At 36.2% G+C, this 19,393-nt stretch overlaps 1 protein-coding gene across 1 annotated transcript in view; it reads right to left on the reverse strand.

Annotated features, from left to right (window-relative positions):
- LOC120768074 overlaps nt 1–19,393 on the reverse strand; it is a 129,755-nt gene that overhangs the window by 37,502 nt on the left and 72,860 nt on the right. Inside the window, exon 4 of the mRNA XM_040094603.1 lies at nt 2,660–2,812. Coding sequence (XP_039950537.1) covers nt 2,660–2,812 — 153 coding nt within the window. The remainder of the gene's footprint in view (nt 1–2,659; nt 2,813–19,393) is intronic.

Below are 19,393 nucleotides of genomic sequence, written 5' to 3' on the forward strand. Positions count from 1 at the left end.
GGCGAAAGTAATAATGTTGTTATTGCATACGGGACAATGGTCTGACCAAAGAAAAAGGAATCTTATGATGTGCCAAGCTAAACGCATCGTCTGATAATGGTGTTTCTAGTTGTTTTTGTATACTGCACAATGGTCTGACACAAACAACGGTAGAAATGTCGAAACGAAAATGCACAGGGTGGTACAACTTTCGCATAATGATAAAGTAGATCCGAATTTCGAATATAATACATTTTCGAATCGAGTTACAGAATAGGCCCCCTGATCAGAGTGATCCCAGATACGGCAGCGTTTACCTGGATAATGGTGATGCCAAATTGCATAATATAAATCATTTAAATTAAGTGAACTTATTATTAATCGTTAACAATGAGTATGAAACATTTACGGGTATTTTCTGCTAATGCGAACATTCATAAACAAATCATGTATAAGCTGGGGTCGAATCGTTACATCCGTACACGGATCGGCAAACATACGAAAGAAAATTACGTGATACGTCAATCGTATGCAGTGATTGGCATTATGACATATGATAGCAAACGGATCGTAATGTATTTTCAATTCACAATAGTTTTTAAATTCCACATTGCTTTGGATCATATTTTTAGGTCACAATAAATGTGGAACGGTCAAAACTTTTGCAAAATTTTCAATAAACTAATTAAATATCCAACTTTGTTTTTTTTTTATTTGAGCTCAAGTGAAAGTGATGGGGATAAAAAAATAGTGCGGAGATAGCTAGGAGATCGAAGCAATAGCATAGGTATAAAAAAAAAACAAATTATGAATCCTCATTAACAAAATTTTCTTTGTAGATTATTGTTGAACAAAGCATTTGAATCTTAAAAAGACGGTGGAGAATTTTAGGATATGGCAAGAGAGAAAGGTATCACCCCACAAAAGTGGAAGATTTACTAACGTTTGTGAGACATTACATAAAATCTGCATAAACTTTGCAATAAGTTACGACCCTTAAAATTGCGATTCTTATCACACACAAGAAATGGGCACCGGGGTAGCGAACCACCTCACCGCAATCGACCAAACGATAAGAGACCAAATAATGTATACTTTAATAAATTTAATTCAAATATGTATGTATATGTCCTTGACCTTGTAAATAATTTTATTTTTAATGTCAACTAAAATACAAAAATTTTGTTCATGTAAATAATTTTTTTTTTTACATTTTTAATGAGATATTTCATTCATTGGTTTCTTATTTGTGTTCTTTATTACTAAAAATTATAGAAAACATAAAATTTAAAAAAACTTGCTCACATTTCCATAAATTTGTCTATTACGATTGGTAATTTGCGTTCGAATGACGATTCGAACGAACGGATACGTTTATATACTCGTTCACGTTTGTCATCATGCCAGATTACGATAGAAGCGTTACGATCACGTATATAAGCGCTACGATCACGTATGTCATAATACGAAATACAGACTTTTACGTGACGAGTGATAAGTTCACGGATGTAACGATTCGACCCCTGATCGCTAGTGATTCCAAGGTGCTTCTCTATCGCTGATTTGAAGAGAAGCGGTTCGATTCGTGGGAAATGGTACGACGAGAAGTGCCGTGTCGCATTGGAGAGAACAAATACTGCCTATCTCGCAACATTAAAATCGACCACAACACGTGTACCGAGAGTCGAAGAGGAAAGCGAGACGCATTTTCAGACAAAAAATAATAAAGGCCGAAATGCGTAGTAGGACAAGCTCGCCGACAGAGGTAATGGTCGAAAATTCTACGAAAAGATGCGGCGACTAACAGAAGGTTTCAAGGCTGAAGCATAATTTTATAGAATCCCCAGATATGATCTTATGACTGATACCTAGAGCATGGAAAAAGCACTTCTCCAACCTGCTGAATGTCAGTGAGAGCATAACACCAGTAGATGGTGAACCCGATTCCCGAATCGGAGGCCAATGGATTGGCGGCCGAGCTACGGCGAAGAATTGATAAGTCATGCATCAGCTTCTTTGTAGAATGTGGTCGGACGAAAGCGTGGCCGACGATTAAAATGTAATTGCGCTTTGCCTCATCCTTAAAAAAAGAGACCCCACAATCTGTGCTAATTACCGTGGGATAAGCCTGTGTGAAAGATTAAAGACCACCGTCAACAAACTGATTGGACCTGACGAACTTAAACTAAACCATATAAGTCACTCTTTATTCCCGTCATGCCATTTGTTGCAGACGCATGGACAATAATAAAATCTGATGAGGCGAAGATACGAGTTTTCGAGGTAAAGGTTTCGCGGAAGGTTTATGGCCCTTTGCGCATTGGCAACGGTGATGGACGAAAACACTCCAGCTCTGAAAATATTCGACTCAGTACCCGCCGGGGGAAGCAAAGGATGAGGAAGACCTCCACTCCTTGGGAAAGACCAGTTAGAGAAGATCTTGGCATCGCTTGGAATCTCCAATTGGCGCTAAGCAGCAAAAAGGAGGAACAACTGGCACGCTGTTGTAAACTCGGCTATAACCGCGTAAGCGGTGCCTACGCCAATAAAGAGGAAGAAGAAGGACTTATAAAAATGTTAACATCAATTTTCGAAAATATATAAAACCAGCTAAATATTGCTTAAATGCGTTCAAAAGCCAAAATTTTAAATTTATACGAAAAAGATTATAATTACTTACCAAAGAACTCCAAGATGACTTTGTCCGGTCGAACGGGTAAAATGTTATGTCCATTATTCCCCATACTCCTCTCCAGACAATAACAACTAATGTTCCAATGACTAAAACGGAAAACAGTGTGTCGAGAACGTATAAACCAGGTTGGTGGAAACCCTAAAAATTGAATTATAGTGAAATATATTAATATTTGAAACAAAAATATGCAGGTTTACTTTCATTTATTTATATAGGGTAATACACGCGAAATAAAGTTATATTTATCACCGTGCCATGTTTTGATGCAGGGGATTGCAGTAGTAAGGAACGCTTGTGAGCTAAGCATTTTTTAAAAGTGGGTAGGTCCACACCCTAATTTGTTTAATGTACATATCTTCCAACCCACTAAAGTTTTAATCAACCACACTTCTTAAAACAAATTCCTTTTAGCATTTTTTATGATATACACTCTGAAAATGGCTAAATTAAAACACTAATCACGCATGTACTATATAGTACTCACTGACTAAATGCGCCACAAGCATTAAATTTTTCAACCAAGGAGACAAGGAAAGGAATTATAGGTTCGGGTGAAAAAATTAGGCAAGTGGCGTGGTACCGCCCACCTTTGAGTGAAATTATGTATATATCTCAGTTCCTGCTAGACCAATTACAACCAAATTTTGTTTGTGAGGCTATCCCAACATTTCTATGAAATTCGGATTATAACAATATCTTCTTCTCCATCTTTTAAATTCCTTCTTCTTCCTTTCTTTCAATTTATATTATACAAATCAAACATCAATGAAGTGATCAGAATAAAACTTTACACAAATAGTAACCTCAAGCTTCACCGAACTACATATAATATTTCAAGGTTGTATATGGCTGATTTTTTGACCAATCGGTCAATATGTGAGACTAATATTGAAATTCAGGGAGAATATGATTTTAACGACAGCATGCCCTGGTGCTATAAATAGGAAAACTCGGATCATTAATTCCAATAGACCCCATATACCTAGTATAAATACTTTCGAAATGAATTTATGGTATTCCACATCTATATTTTAAGTGAAAAATATAATCCAATACTTATATCAGTGTATTATAACTTTTCCACTATGCCCCCGGCGGGCTTCCAGTTCGGGGACAACAGGTTTGCTGCGCTGGCCCAAGGTCCCCAACCGAAACGTAAAAAATCGTATCAAAAACTGCAAGATGCTTTTCCTGACTTACCGCCAATAAAAAGTGATGATCCAAAGTATATTGTGATTAAATCCGACGAGAATTCTACACCCCTTTCGAAGGTTTCTTGTTTTCGTGTTTACAATGCCTTACTTACCGTGAGCAAAGATATAAACAAAATTAGTGAATTACGCGACGGCAGCCTATTACTGCTAGTGAAAAATAAGCAAGTAGCAGAAAGGTTTATAAAAACGAAATGTCTTTTCAACATTGGCGCTGTTAGCGCTAGCTATCATCAACATCTTAATTGTAACAAAGACACCATTTATGCACCGTTTTTAAACGATGTGCCTGAAAGCGAAATAATAGAAGGACTGAGTTCTTACGAAGTTTATAAGTTCACTCGAAAAGTTGAAGGTGTTATAAAGCCTACTGGTGTTATGCTAATATCATTCAACAGTTATTCCCTTCCAAACAAAATAAACATCGCATGGAGGATGACCTCTGTGCGACCATACGTGCCTAATCCAATGCGCTGCAGGTCATGCCAAAAATTGGGTCATACGCAAAAACATTGTAAGGGTTCCCCAACATGCGAAACTTGCAATTTCCCTTCTCCATACGATAATGACTGCATCCGAGTCATGTGTGCGAATTGTTCTGGCGAGCATCGTTCTTCGGACTATAAGTGTCCAAAGTATATGCAAAGCAAAGAAATTTTAAAAATAAAGACACTAGAAAAGTGCAGTATGCACGAAGCCCTTAAAAGGTATAGAGAAAATACTTCCCTCCCTTCTCTCACTGCTAGCTTTGCACATGTGCTTCAACCTACTAAAGAGGTATCCTCTGTATCCACCACACCAACAAAAATTTCAGCCATCAACAATCTCACAAAATCTAAAAATACTCATAGAATTGCCGATTAATGACTTGCCTAGTACATCAAAACAAAACGCAGAGGTCACCTCTGCTCCCAACTCATCAATAAACTCTTTAACTAGAAAAAATCACTCATCAAACGCCAACAACAAACATATTTCCATCAACAAGCCTGCATCGATCAGTTCAGACTACAACAACGTCTCACATTCAGCTAAAAATATCAGCGACAACTGTACCCAACAAGCCTGTTTCTTAAATCCCAAACTTTTCAGTCCAACAACAGCCTCTATCATTTCTAACTTAAACAACTCCTTAAACTCGCTTAATAAATATACTGACTTCAACAACACTACTACCAACACTACCGTGCAGTCTAATCCACCTAATCACGAAAATCTCTTTCCAACAACAAGCAATTCCAACGATAATCAATACTCTACTCAACATACTGAACAAATAGAAATTGACTCTGAATAAATACGCTTAGCTTTTACTCTCTTTTGAACTAGTACTCAATTGGTGACACTCAGCTTCAACTGACTGCTCATACGAGTTGATATTCTAGCTCTCTTCTGTTTCCTTTTTTCTTTTTTTCCTACATAGATCTTATGATTCCATTATTGCAATGGAATTTAAACGGCTACACTAATAATTACAATGAGCTTCAATTATTAATACAACATCATTCCCCAGCTATTATACTCTTAAATGAAACTCACATCTCTTTCAACTTGTCGGCTTTTACTCCTAAGCAGTGCATTGGCATGTTTCACAATCTTCCACATATTAGCACAGGTAAAAGAGGTATTGCGATTCTCATAAGAAGAGATATTCCACACAAAATTAATGCCATTCAATCCAACTTGCTGGCTATGTCGATCGAAATTATCTTAGTTAAAAAAATCACCATTATCTGCACCTATATTGCACCAGATGAACATTTTACCAGTATAGACATCCTGCAATTAATCAACCAAGCTTCTGCTCCTTTAATTTTCACTTCAGGTGAGTTTTAGTACATAGAGTCCACTATGGGAGCTCTCAATAGCCAACAAGAGGGATACAAATGCATTGAAAGACACGCTTTGCTTTCCTCTAACTTAACATGTTTGAATAACGGATCCGCGACACTTTTCCCTCACTCCACTTTTTATCCCATGTAGATCTTGTGTGCACCGACACACTTGCCACACAGTGCGAATGGAGTATACTCGATCACCTGCACGGAAGCGATCACTTCCCCATTGTACTAAAATTGCACCTAGGTTCAACAACTAAAAACCACAAAATAAATAAGGTATTCAAAACTGATTACGCTGATTGGAAGAAGTTTCAGACACATTGCGAGATAAATGGCAATTCGTTCAGCAGCGAATGTTAGCATTCCTCATACAAAGCCAACAGCAAATTCAAAGAGTGTTCTTTGGTGGAATAAAGAAATCGCTGAATTGCGGGCAAAAAAACAGACAGCTTGGTATGAATACAAACGCGCTCGATCACTAGTCAAGTTAATATCTTTCAGGAAAGCCAATGCTCTTTTCCGTCGTTCCGCGAAACAGGCCAAGAGTAAATGTTTTCAGGATTTCACAAGCAAAATAAATCCTTCGTCTAGTCCTAAGTTAATATGGAACGCTTTAAAAAAACTTTCTGGAGTGCCTAGAAATCTAACCATTCAATGCGTAAAGGGGCCAACAGGTTTGGTAACCAATCCATCCGATATTTCCGAGTTATTTGCAAACCACTATTCTGAAACAAGCTCAGATATTTCATTCAGCACACAGTTTCAAACCTCTAAAACAACCACACTGTCCGACACTTCCTATTCTGTCTCCCCTCTTTCTTTTTCTGCTAAACAAATAGAAACCAGCATTTCACTGTCTGAATTCGAGTTCGTTGCATCTACCGTTAAGGGTAAGTCCCCGGGGCAAGATAAAATTTCTTATCCAATTATCAGACATATGCCAAAAAGCCTCAAGCTCCGATTGGTAAAGCTTTATAACAAAATTTTCAATACTGGTGTCTACCCCCAATTTTGGAAAACGTCCTGTGTCATACCAATACTTAAACCACACAAATCCTCCGATGAACTTGCTAACTATAGGCCGATTTTCCTCCTTCCATGTATGGGCAAAGCTCAGCTCAGCGAAACAAGTTCATATCACCGAATCAAGTCGCCTACAAAAAAGGTCAAGGCACATTAGATGCTTTAATCCAACTAGACTACTTCATTACTAACGCTTTGTCCAGCAAAAACCACGTGTCCGTACTATCTCTGGACTTTCACAGAGCTTTCGACAAAATTGGAGCCCATATTATTATTCGACAACTAAGAAAATGGAAAATAGGCCAGAATATGATACGTTTTATTGTCTAACTTTCTCACAAACAGAAAACTCAAAGTCAACGTAAATGGTTTTCTTTCTTCAACACTCCACTTTCTAATGGTACTGCCATAAGGCTCACCTCTTTCAGCCTTCCTTTTTATCATTGCTTTCGATGATATTAGTAGGATGATAAAAAATTACAAAGGAGTTGAGCACCAGATCTATGCTGACGATGTTTCTAATCTACACAAAAGTCTCTGACGTTAATTTAGCTCAATCCTTATTTACTAATATACTCATAGAATTGAGACTTGGTCACTAGAGTCTGGTGCTTCACTTTCCTTAGACAAAACACATATCCTTCATGTATGTAGGAAGCAAAATTACAGCATATTTCACTTACCCTTAGGATTTTACAACCAAACAAACGCAATATCGAATGTAAAACGACAGCTGAAAGAAATACTAGGATTAATTTTTGACTCTAATTATAATTTTAATGCTCACTGTAAATATGTCAGAAACTCGTTAATGTCACCATTAAATATTGTTAAATATCTCTCGTCTAAGCATTCATTTATTCATCCGAACACACTAGTCAATGTTGTCAGAGCTTTGCTTACTTCAAAAATAGATTATGGGCTCCCCATCTATGGCAATTGCTCCAAAAGCAGTATCAACCTTTTTAAATGCAATCTTACCATTGCGCAATACGGCGAAGTCTCCGGGCCTTTCCAGCCTCGCCAATAAAAACGATAATGGCTGAATCTGGTTTACCAACTTATTCAAAATAAAATTATAGATTCTTCACTTCAAATTCTTGAAAAACAGCTAAGAACACCAACCCATTACTAAATACAACTATCACGCATGCCACGAAAAAAAGAAAAACTCCAAGAATACAATCGGCTATTTCAGGATGCTTAAGTTTCGCTGCAGAAAATAATATTTTACGTAACACCTTGCATAAATTCTCACCACTCGACATCCTCCTGTCTGATCAATGATAAAATACTACAGAATAAGCTTATGTTTTTGTCCAAGCAAAACACACCAAACGAAGTCTTTCAACAAACCTTTGCTGAACTGGAATCTAATTACACAAATAATGGTTGGAAGTTATTGTTTACGGATGGCTCCAAGTCCATTTGCAATTGGCTTCTTCCCTCAACGACCTCTGTATTTACCGCTGACGGATCTGCTATCCTTCATGCAGTTAATTACGCAAAAAAGACTAAAGGAAAGTTCCTCATCTGTACAGACAGCAAATCGTGTATGTCTGCAATAACGTCTCCTTCCAATCGCAATCCCATAATAGAAGTTATCAGAGACGCGGTCCAAGCAAGACATTCTTAACCTTATTAAGCACAAAAGGCATCAAAAAAACGCAAGCGAATGGAAAACATTTAAACATCACTACGCGGTCATAAACCCAGCCAGAAATCGTATAATCTACTCGTCAACAGTTCCAACTAGCGCAATGAAGACATATACTCGATTAAGAATTGGACACACTATCATAACACACGCCCACTTACTATCGGGTAAAAGCCCATCCATTTGCCCCCTTTGCGATGACACCGCTACTATCAAACACTTACTCACACTCTGTCCGATGCTTCACCCAACAGCCCACAACTCTGGCAACATTGATCTCATAAAACTACTAAGTGAACCTTCAGAAAAAAACGTGATGATTGTATATAGATTCTTAAAAACCAACGATTTGTTAAAATATATTTAAGCAACTTACATCTTTACTAACCCTTAGCTATTAGAATTTTTCACCTAGTTATAATTACAAGACGGCTGAAGGCCTCGTAGCCAGTGCTGCGTTTATGTATTTATATAATAAAACTCTTTTGTTATATGAATTATTATAAATAAATAAATAAATAAATAGTCGGGAAATTATTATAACTAGTAATAACCCCCGATAATCGGGGGACTCCGTTATTTAAAATGAAAAAAGTAAAAAAAAAAAATTTTATAAAAACTCAATTTATTCAAGTACTTCATGGAAAACTACATTCGTAGTGGTTTTATTTTAGCCGTAAGTCTTAACTTTGATATCTTGAGAAGATCGTACTCGACTCAATGCGACATACAGCTGGCCATGCGAAAACAATCCTCCTTCAGGAAAACACCAACTCTTGCTAGAGTCTGCCCTTGAGATTTGTTTATTGTTATTGCGAATGGTACAATTATTGGAAATTGGCGACGCTTTAAAATAAAAGGAAGTGTTGATTCGCTGGGCTGTAAATTTATACGGGACAATAAAATTTGTTTCCCTTGTGATTCACTGGTTAAAATTTCGATGTTAGTGCTTTTACTATCAAGCGAGTCCCATTGACCAACCCTTCATATGTCTTAAGATTGCGGATTAACATCACAACTGTTCCAACCTTAAGCCTTAACTCATGAGGCGCTACTCCACTGAAATTAAGGGAGTTTAGAAATTCTGTAGGGAATCCGACATGCTCTTGAGGATCTTCAGAAACGACAGTATCCACGCTATAATATACCCTTTCTTCACCGGGCAACATATGTATTTACTATTTCGCTATTTATTATCGTACAGTGATCTTTTTTGAACACAAAATTCCCCGATCCTTCAAATGGTTTTGACTAATAACGTCAGACTGAGGCTGAAATACCCAATCCACTAAATTTTCATTTAGCAAAATTATCACATCTGTTATATTGATTTTCGACTCTGGAGAGAGCTCTCGACCTTCTCCAACACGCAAAAGAAAACTGTTGTAAAAGGATTCTTTAAAACGCATATTCGTTGCGAGTTTGAGACACCTAAAAAATTTCCAAAGTGAGCACCGTTTCAAACAATTACCAACTATAGCGGCGCGTGAGCTATTGGGCACCACAGGAAGAACTTGCCTGAAATCACCACCTAATAAAATAACCTTTCCACCAAAAGGTATTTCATTTTGGCGAATATCACGTAATAATCGATCTACGCAAAAGTAGCATGCTAATTCGGCGAGCATTGCGATTTTCTTCTCTGGCCCTCTGTTCCTCTTCGCGTTCAACCTGCGCCATATGCTTATACTCATTTGCCAAGGGGTTAATATTTGAAAGCAAATACCTATCGTAGTTTGAATTATGTTGTGCCCTTATATCAGTTGCTTGATCCGTGTCAAGAATAAACAGCTGGGCGTAGGAGGATTCGGAAGGATGATCTGCATGCAATGGACCTACCCTATGATATATTGATCCATGTATTCGGAAGCAATATGGTCCGCGCCCTGTAGGCTCCGCAATTTTCGCTTCGAATGATGCAAAAGCAAACGAACTATTTAGCTGCCGAATATTATCCAAATAGTGTCCCCGCCAAGAGCTCAAATCATTTTCTAACACAGCTTTCAAAAACTCAGGTACACGTAAATCTTGAAGTTAAACTTTTCCGCCATGACAACATGTCGTAAAGCCATTTCTTACCTAGTAACAATTTCAACCAAATATTAAGACAATAAATATGTATATACATATATTACAAATATAAAACAATGAAAAGTACAGGTACCTTTTCACTTCCGAACCGTTTTGCTTTACAGTGTAAACATATATTAGTCAAACCCCCATGCGAACTATACTCCGGAAGAACTACGGAGTTTAGGGCAGCTTTGAAATAACTTACCATAGATCCTGCATGACTACGGCTCTAATAAAACAGGTCAATTCATATACATACATACATTAACAATTAAAAATTCCTTTTTATCTATAACATTCACCTCTTCTCTTCGACCTGTTAAACTCCTTTTTCGTCTAATTCGCCTTTGGTTTGGCATTTTATTTTTAATAATTAATCTGAATCTGAACTGAAATTCGATGTAGTATGTATGTATTCGCTGGTAATAGCCGCCTTGACTTTTGGAAGAAAACTGAACTGACTCAAAGCTTACCTAACGCAATAACACTTCTAATCAAAATAACGCCGACAACAATATTTCTGTTAGATTTTGCACTTGCGTCTTCGCCCATACATACATATGTTTGTAAGTATGTATGTGTGAATATAAAACAAAGTAGAGTGCGCATGTCAAAGCGCAGTGTTCTTTAGTTCGTACATACTACATATTCGTGCAACATAGAAGAGAGCACATGTCAAATCGTAGATAGCGCCTTAGCGCATGCATATGTATGTATGTACCAGTGCACATGCCAAAGCAAACATTTGTAGTTTGTAATATTCGTCATTCTCTTATTGCCATAGATAACTTGATTAGAATCTCTTTTCTTGCTCTCTCGCTGCTTGATCTGTTTTCTGAAACGCTGAACACATAGAGAGGGACAGACTGCAAACTACATCTGTCAAATATTAAAATACACACGTTCTTATGGGCAGTGTTATTTTGACAGCTGCACGACTACACGACTGCAGGGCGACAGTTGTCGTTCTCGCTAACTTCAATATCCTCCTATATTTGCCAACGACAGTAGAATGGAAGATAGAAAGAGGAGGTAGAGGGTGATGCCACTAATATGTAAAATGAAAAATTATTCACAGCTCTAACAAACTTGAAGTTATTTTACAAATAAAAGCATAAAATAGCTATATTATAGCTCTATTATATCATTTGTAATAACAATTGATAATTTAAAGCAAAAATATTGACCTATTTACTTATTTTTTGCATAAAAAATTTCACTTTGAACAAAATATTTAAATTTCATTGAAGTGAAAGGAATTAGTATGGTCACAACGAAATTGTGTACATACAAAATGGACAACTGCGTTGTTTTGTGTACATGCCGGCCATTGTGTTGTTGTTGCTTCTCAAAATGTACATGCAGTAAGATGAACAACGACGTTTTCAGTTCACTGTCGTGCTGCTGCAGTCTGTCGCAGTCATTGTGTTCACCACTTGAGCTGGCAACAAAACACAATCAGTGTGCCGTCAACCAGCAGTTAGTGAAAAAGGCGGGATGCCAGAAAAGCAGCGCTATAATAACTTGACGAAATTAGTGTGAAATGAAACTGTGCAAACATATTTTGGCAAATTAAATGTTTATGTAAATTAATTAATGATTTTGCATTTTAGCATTTACATATGTATATATGTATGTATGCATTTTCAAAGTGTTTAATTTAGTGTTTTGTATAATTTATTAAATACCTAAGTTAATATTTTTCAGCAGTGGCATCATTGGCAAATGTTATAAAAAATGCGAGTTTTGACAGCTCTCTCTCGAACCAAAGAGTCTCGTATCAAGTTATCTATGCTTATTGTCATTTTGCTACCGAGCAGACAACATTGTTGTTGTTAGATTTCGCACTTGCGCCTTCGCGTATGTGGGTATGTGTGTAACGAAAGCAAAGACAGAAACATTTTTAATTATTTTTCTCTTTTCTGTAGAAGCGCTGCTTATATTAGCTTAATGTAAAAATTTAAGAACTTTAAACGCAAATATATCAAAAGTGGTTCAATGAATTTAAAATCTGTAAAATTTGTGCAAAGTTTCAGATCGCACACTTTAATTTGATGTATTATTTGTCTCTGTACGTTTTGTAGATCTCTGGAAATAAGCGCCTTGTCTTAGAATAATATATAGATTACATTTAATAGTTACAAAATTATAAATTATAAATCAACACTATTAACAAATTACAAATGTTACTTCAACGGTTTAATCTTGTTCAGCAGAGCTTTCATGAGAAGAAAAAAAGCATACAACCTGGCTTACAAGCAACGCTGAAACGAATACAGCACAAAACGAAACAAGGAATAAATAGTTAACCTTAGGCTTGAGGACGCCCGCGGTTATTACTATATAGAACTACACATCACACGAGCAACTCTCTTCTCATGCTGACGGCCATCGCGTGCACCAGGGATAAAATTTAATGTCTTTGGCGTAATTAGTTATTGATTTGGTTCGCTTTCAGTAGTTTTTAACACTACCTTTATATGGGGAGTGAGCACGGTTATTTACCGATTTCATTTATTTGCACACTGTTGGTAGGAGTTCTTGCAATATTTGAGCCCGGTAATTTGGTTGTATATTAAACTAATTAGATTTCGCAGTCACGTTCACTTTTTAAAAATTATTACCCACAGGTCCCCTTGCCACAGTTTTATATCTTAATTTAGTGTTTAGTTATGGCATTTTATAAGTTTTCGGCTAATGGCGATTTGTGAGCGTAGCAGTGGTCCGATACGCTACGCTACGAGCTCGTATTCGTGAAATTTGATAGTAATTAGGAATTTCACTGTATTCCTTTTATAAAGCGCACCAGCATCTTTTCGGCAGCTATAAAGAAAATCAAAACACATACTATTTGTAGTTCTGATCACGGGGAAGCAATTAAAAATTGTTGCTCTACTGTTGCTGATATAAAATAGTATAAGGAACTAAAATCTAAAAATGCTCGCTGATGGCTAAAAAACTTGAATACTTTAAGTCGAGCGCGAACTAACCTGCAAACGAAGTCGGCTAGAAGGTCTCTTCTCTTTTTGATTCGATAAAGCCAATTCCATTTCATCACGTTTTTCAGTAAATTTGTAAAGTCGTACGCGATACAAAAAAGTTTTTTGGCTTACCGTTCTATATAATAACTGATAGGGACACGTATTTTACAAAAAAATCTTCAAAATGTTTTGCAGTAACCTCCATACTCAACACACGAAAGTCGCCGTACGGACATTACGCACGAATGGTCAGATTAAGTGCGTAAACTTGAGCATTTTCACATTCATTAGCCGAATAACCGAAAACCCGAAAGATTAGGACTTCAAATTGAAAGTTCTGCAGTGGTCCATGTCCAGGGACATAAGGCTATTTAGGAAATGCAGCAAATACTAGCAATACTGCACAGTTTTATGATTTCCTGCTGGCTGATGCCCTGCGTGCAATTGCTAAGAACAGCGTATTTGAAAAATTTAATTTTCAAACATAAAAATGCACGGAATGTAAATATCTTATATTAATACTCTCACAGACGAGTTAAACAGTAAACATTATAAATTTCAATTAGAAAATAAAAAAAAAAGAGAATGGATCGTGTAAAAAAAGAAATTTATTAATTGCGAATAGTTATAAAGAATAAAATAGATTATTACAAATTTTGACCCAATACAATAAAATAATGATAATAAAATTATATATAACATAACTACAATGACACGTATTCTAAAATATGACGCAATTTTGGTTTACATTTTGTTGCAATTACTAAATGTTGCAAGTTTTGTGCATTAGGTACGACAGTGATGATTTTTTGGCATTATCAATGTTGGCAAATACATACAGTACCTGTCCAATAAATTACGAACGAACAAAAAAATTATGCGGAGTTCTAACTTTAATAATTAATAAAAACATAAATATTTGGCGTATAAAAAAAAAATATTTTTTATATGCTATATATGCACATTAAACTTAAATTATCATATTTTTGTATTGAATCATATTCAATATTATTAAATTATATTAAAAATATTAAATTTTTGTTTTCGTTCGTAATTTATTGGAAAAGTGCTGTATTCCAGGTTTGTTTCTTCGAACAGGTTGCATTGTGCATACTGCGCAGTATGCATGACCGAAAACGACCAAAGTAACATGTTGAGTTAATAACACATACATATGTATGTACATCTGATTTAGATATACTACAGTGATCAAATTGATAGGTGCATTTTGTCCATCAGAGCCTTCTTCGATTCAGCTTTTATATCCTCAATTGAGTCAAAACGGTGACCTCGGAGTGGTCATGTGAATTTGCTGAATAGCCAGAAGTTACACGAAAGTAAATCAGACGAATGCGGTGGTTGCGGCACGATACTCGTATTAGTTGAAAATGTGGCGAAATGATCACGAATAACCAATGCAGTATGAGATGGTGCATTACCGTACTTCTTTGTTCAATAAATTCAGACATAGTAAAAATCGAAGAATTCACTTATAGAGCCTCACAAAACGACGTGTATCTCAAATACTAATAATTTTGAAATTTAGCATACATGTCACTAACTGTACCACGAATTTACAGAAAAAAATTTACCGATTCGAAAAACAAGCGAAGTATAAATTAAAATTCACCTTCCAATTTGTACACAGTAGTAAATGCCTCGGACAAGAAGCAAAATGTAGTAATGTAACTTGGTGAATCTATGACCTACAATATAGTACATTAACAAGATACCAAATATTATTGCAATCCATTTACGGTTTCGTCGAATGTATGTTGATTTGCTTCGAAACATTTTTATAGCCATGTTGCTACAGAGTATAATAGTTTTATTCACACACCAGTTTTTGGTAATACTATGTTCGGACCGACAATAAAAACTTGTTTTCGTGGGAAAAACTGGTTTTCGCCCTCATGCTATCTTCGGACCGACATTGAAAACATTTTGAAAACCCATTTGTTGATTGTGGAATCTAAGTCGTTCGGACCGACAATATGTGTTTTCGATGAATTTTCACTGACAACTATGAATAGGGGGATTCCCTTGCTCTTGCAAGATTGCACGATGACACAAAATGCAAAAATCCTATACCGAAATATGCAAGGCAGACCCATTGCAGAATCTAGTGATATCTGATGGCACGAAAATAAACATGGGTTTTGGTGTAACATATTTTACAGCCATTGGAAATAATTTTCTGCGTATGTTTGTTGTTGTGCCGTTGCACCAAGAGGAAAATTCTGCAATTCGTGCACCGTGCAAGGCTTTTGCAAGAGCAAGAGAATCCCCCTAATATGAAAATATCAAGTGACAGCTGTATTTGTATATGGAATGTAAACAAATATCAATTGACAATTTAGAGCCGGAAAAATATGTCTTCCAGTAAAATCGATTAAACTAGAGCTGGTACCGATTAAAATGAGTGGAATGTAAATCACTTGATTTTGTAAAATTAGGGGGATTCTCTTGCTCTTGTAAAACCCTTGCACGGCGCACGAATTGCAGAATTTTCCTCTAAGTGCACCTGGAATGTCCGGTCCCTTAATTGGGAAGGTGCGGCTGCCCAGCTGGTTGACGTCCTCGTGAAAATAAAGGCTGACATCACCGCAGTCCAAGAAATGTGATGGACGGGACAAGGACAGAGACGATTAGGTCCTTGTGGCATTTACTTCAGTGGCCATAGAAAGGAGCGCAGGACGAAAACACTGCAGCTCTGAAAGTATTCAACGCAGTACCCGCCGGGGGAAGCAGAGGAAGAGGAAGACCTCCACTCCGTTGGAAGGACCAAGTGGAAGGCTTCGCTTGGAATATCCAAAAAGCGAAAAGAAGAAACGACTGGCGCGCTGTTGTTAACTCGGCTATAATCGCGTAAGCGGTGTCTACGCCAATAAAGAAGAGGAAGAGTAATGTGGTCGCTACCTCGAAACTGAATCTAATTTTCTTTCAATTGCATGTTGTAGCGCTTCTAAAGCGTTTTTTTTTAACTCTATAGAATCTTTATCTATCGTTGTGCGCGAGGTAAAGGTGACATATTGTGGCCATCGTGGTCGATCTTCTAAAACCATTTGACTGTCGTCACTGTTAGTACTTGCATGTAAAATATTGTCATCACTAATATTGTTGTGATCGGATATTTCACATTCCGGGTCTTCTTCAAAATAATCTTCACTATCTGATCCCAAATTACGCCAGATCGCCGAAATGTTCACATTTGGGTCAGCGATGCTGTCATCGTCAGAAAAATCAGTTTCAGAGTCACTATTCGACCAATCAAAATCGTTAACGAACTTTTGGAGCTATTTCTGATTAATAAAACTATGACTCCTCTGTGACATTCTATATTGGTAAAGACAAATTATGCGTTTTTACATTTTTACTAACCACTTCATTATAATTTTGTATGTGGAAGTAACAAAATTTATTTCATAAAATTTAATTTAAATTTGCTATCTTTTTATCAAATTTTAAATTGTAATAACGATGAAAATTCCAATTAATAATTAATTATTATTACTTTCAAAACTCGTCACTTGGAAATACAAAAATTTCCTTGATATTATTTTGCAATTGACTTGAGTAAAAAGGCAAAACGTAAGTATATGACTGCAAAGCTCAAGCAAGTGGCTACTGTGCTAAAAGATAACGGATATACCAAAGCAAAATGTGCCGTAATGTAATATTTAAAAATGCATGTTCAGACATGAAAATTTTACAAAAGTAGCGGTTGGTTCCTGGAGGAAGTTTAAGGGTTAAGGTATTTCCCTGGCTTTGATTCCTGCAAGTTGCAAGAGTATAAAATAGTCGGTTGCACCCGAACTTAGTTCTTTCTTACTTGCTTTCAATTAATATGGTACCCTTCTGTCAAAAACGGATAAAATCGGGTCAATACATCCCCTAATTCTCAAACATCTAATATAAAGATTTTTGAATTTTGGGTTTACTTTCTAAAATTTTTACTACGAGTGTGCCCTTATGCCTTCTTCTTCTTCTTAATGTTTAGAATGTATAAAATCGGGTCAATAATACCCTATACCGAGTATAAGGATTTCAAACTTCCGGTTGCCTTTATATGGTATATATCGATCAATTTGTAGAAAATCGCCAAAATTGATTAGCGAAGTACCTCACAGCTACCTTGATTTTGTTATTTATAGGCTTAACTTGCTGTATATGTCTATCAGGGTGTGTGTTGCTGGGAAAATGGCATGGAAACATGTCCCCGAATGAACTTGAGTAATGTAATGCTAATGCAATCAGGACAGACCTTCCATTTCACTGGTTGATTTTGTCCTCTTATAAGCAATATATTTATTGTAGCCTATATTGTAGAGTTTGTATCACATACACATATATGTATGTATCTCATTTAAGGGGGTATTCTACTGTATAATTTTTTTTCACATATTTTAAGTTTAGACCTTTAAGAACATATCCTCCAAAGGATTTTTAAAAATTAAACTTATTTTAAGAGCTACAGTTACTTTAGTGACGCAGTACCTAGCCCGGTTCGGCCGAAACTACTTTTTTCCACACGGTACCGGCATTATCTCAAGTTCTATACAACCGATTTACTTGAAATTTAGTGTGAACCTTCTTTATATAATCCTTTATCGTTCCTACCAGCATTGTGTCAAAATTTTTGTTTTAATATTTAAAAAAAATTCAGGAATTTCAAAAAAAGCGTGAAAAATGATTTTTATTTTCAGGCAGTCGCCATTTTACAAAAAAAAAAAATTTAACTGAAATAGGGACTATGACAGCATCCTTACTGATTAAGAATTTCTTTTGATTTTTTTTCAGACCACCAGGAGAGTCAGGATCAATGTCACCAAGATGCGCCATTTTTTTTATACCTGTCTCTCCCCCCTCCTCTAATTATTTTAATTTTTAATATTTTTTTGTAAAATTTTTTTCTGTATTTTTAAGGTATCAATAAAAACACCATAAAAAAATGGATACTAAAAATATTAATTACCTTTTTTTTTACGACACTTTAAAAATTACCTGAAATTCATGTTTCTTGAGTAGAATACCCACTTAATTAACTAGGTTGATTTTCAGATGAAACCATTTCCGACATGTTTGTGGGACGGAATATAAACACAAACAACAACAAGCCCCAAGGACAACGGCTAACATTAATACTTATCTAATTATTATATCGAATTCCGACCTCCTTGCTTCCAATCAGGAGACGATAAAGGCCATCATCAGGTGTAACAGACAAAAAAACACAAAAATAGAGAAGTCTCAATATCATACAGAACATAAGAACCCAACTGTAGAAAGCAATCAACGAAAGTAATAGGACCCAAATTTGGCAACCCTATAAAAATACCAATACTATGAAGCAATACAAAAAAGCAGTCTGGAAACCTGAAGAGGCTCATGGCGAACATATTGATTTGCAGTAGAAAGTTGCAAAGAATCTGCTAGACTGAGCAAAAAACTGTTCAAAGAACACACCAATATTGCATATTTAAAGGCAGAGGAATGCGCATGAACACTGTTGAAGAGTCGCTTGAGGATCTTATGTTCATTTCCCGGGAAATCAGTAATTCATGGTGATGGGTGTGTAACCAGAACAAGACACAAGTTGACAAAACCGGTCACATAGTAAGACAAGAAAAAATCATATACGCAATTAACAGCTTGTTATCATATAAAGCGACGGGTCCAGATGGGATCACTCTCTTATGCTGCAGAAGCTAAAGGTTTCAAAGCTTGAAATTATCTATAAGGGAAGATGCTGAAGGCCTTAGAAATGCTTACAACTGATCGACTGCACAACATGCATACATAAAGAATCGGTCAAGAGAAATTGCCATACATGTGGTGAAAAATGTAATAGAAAAGTCACTGTTAAATAATAATGTGGAATTAAGCACGATCATTGAGTCTCTAACACATCGCGGCATAAGCGACAGGTGTGC

Source organism: Bactrocera tryoni, chromosome 2 (assembly GCF_016617805.1).
Source record: "Bactrocera tryoni isolate S06 chromosome 2, CSIRO_BtryS06_freeze2, whole genome shotgun sequence".
NCBI lineage: Eukaryota > Metazoa > Arthropoda > Insecta > Diptera > Tephritidae > Bactrocera > Bactrocera tryoni.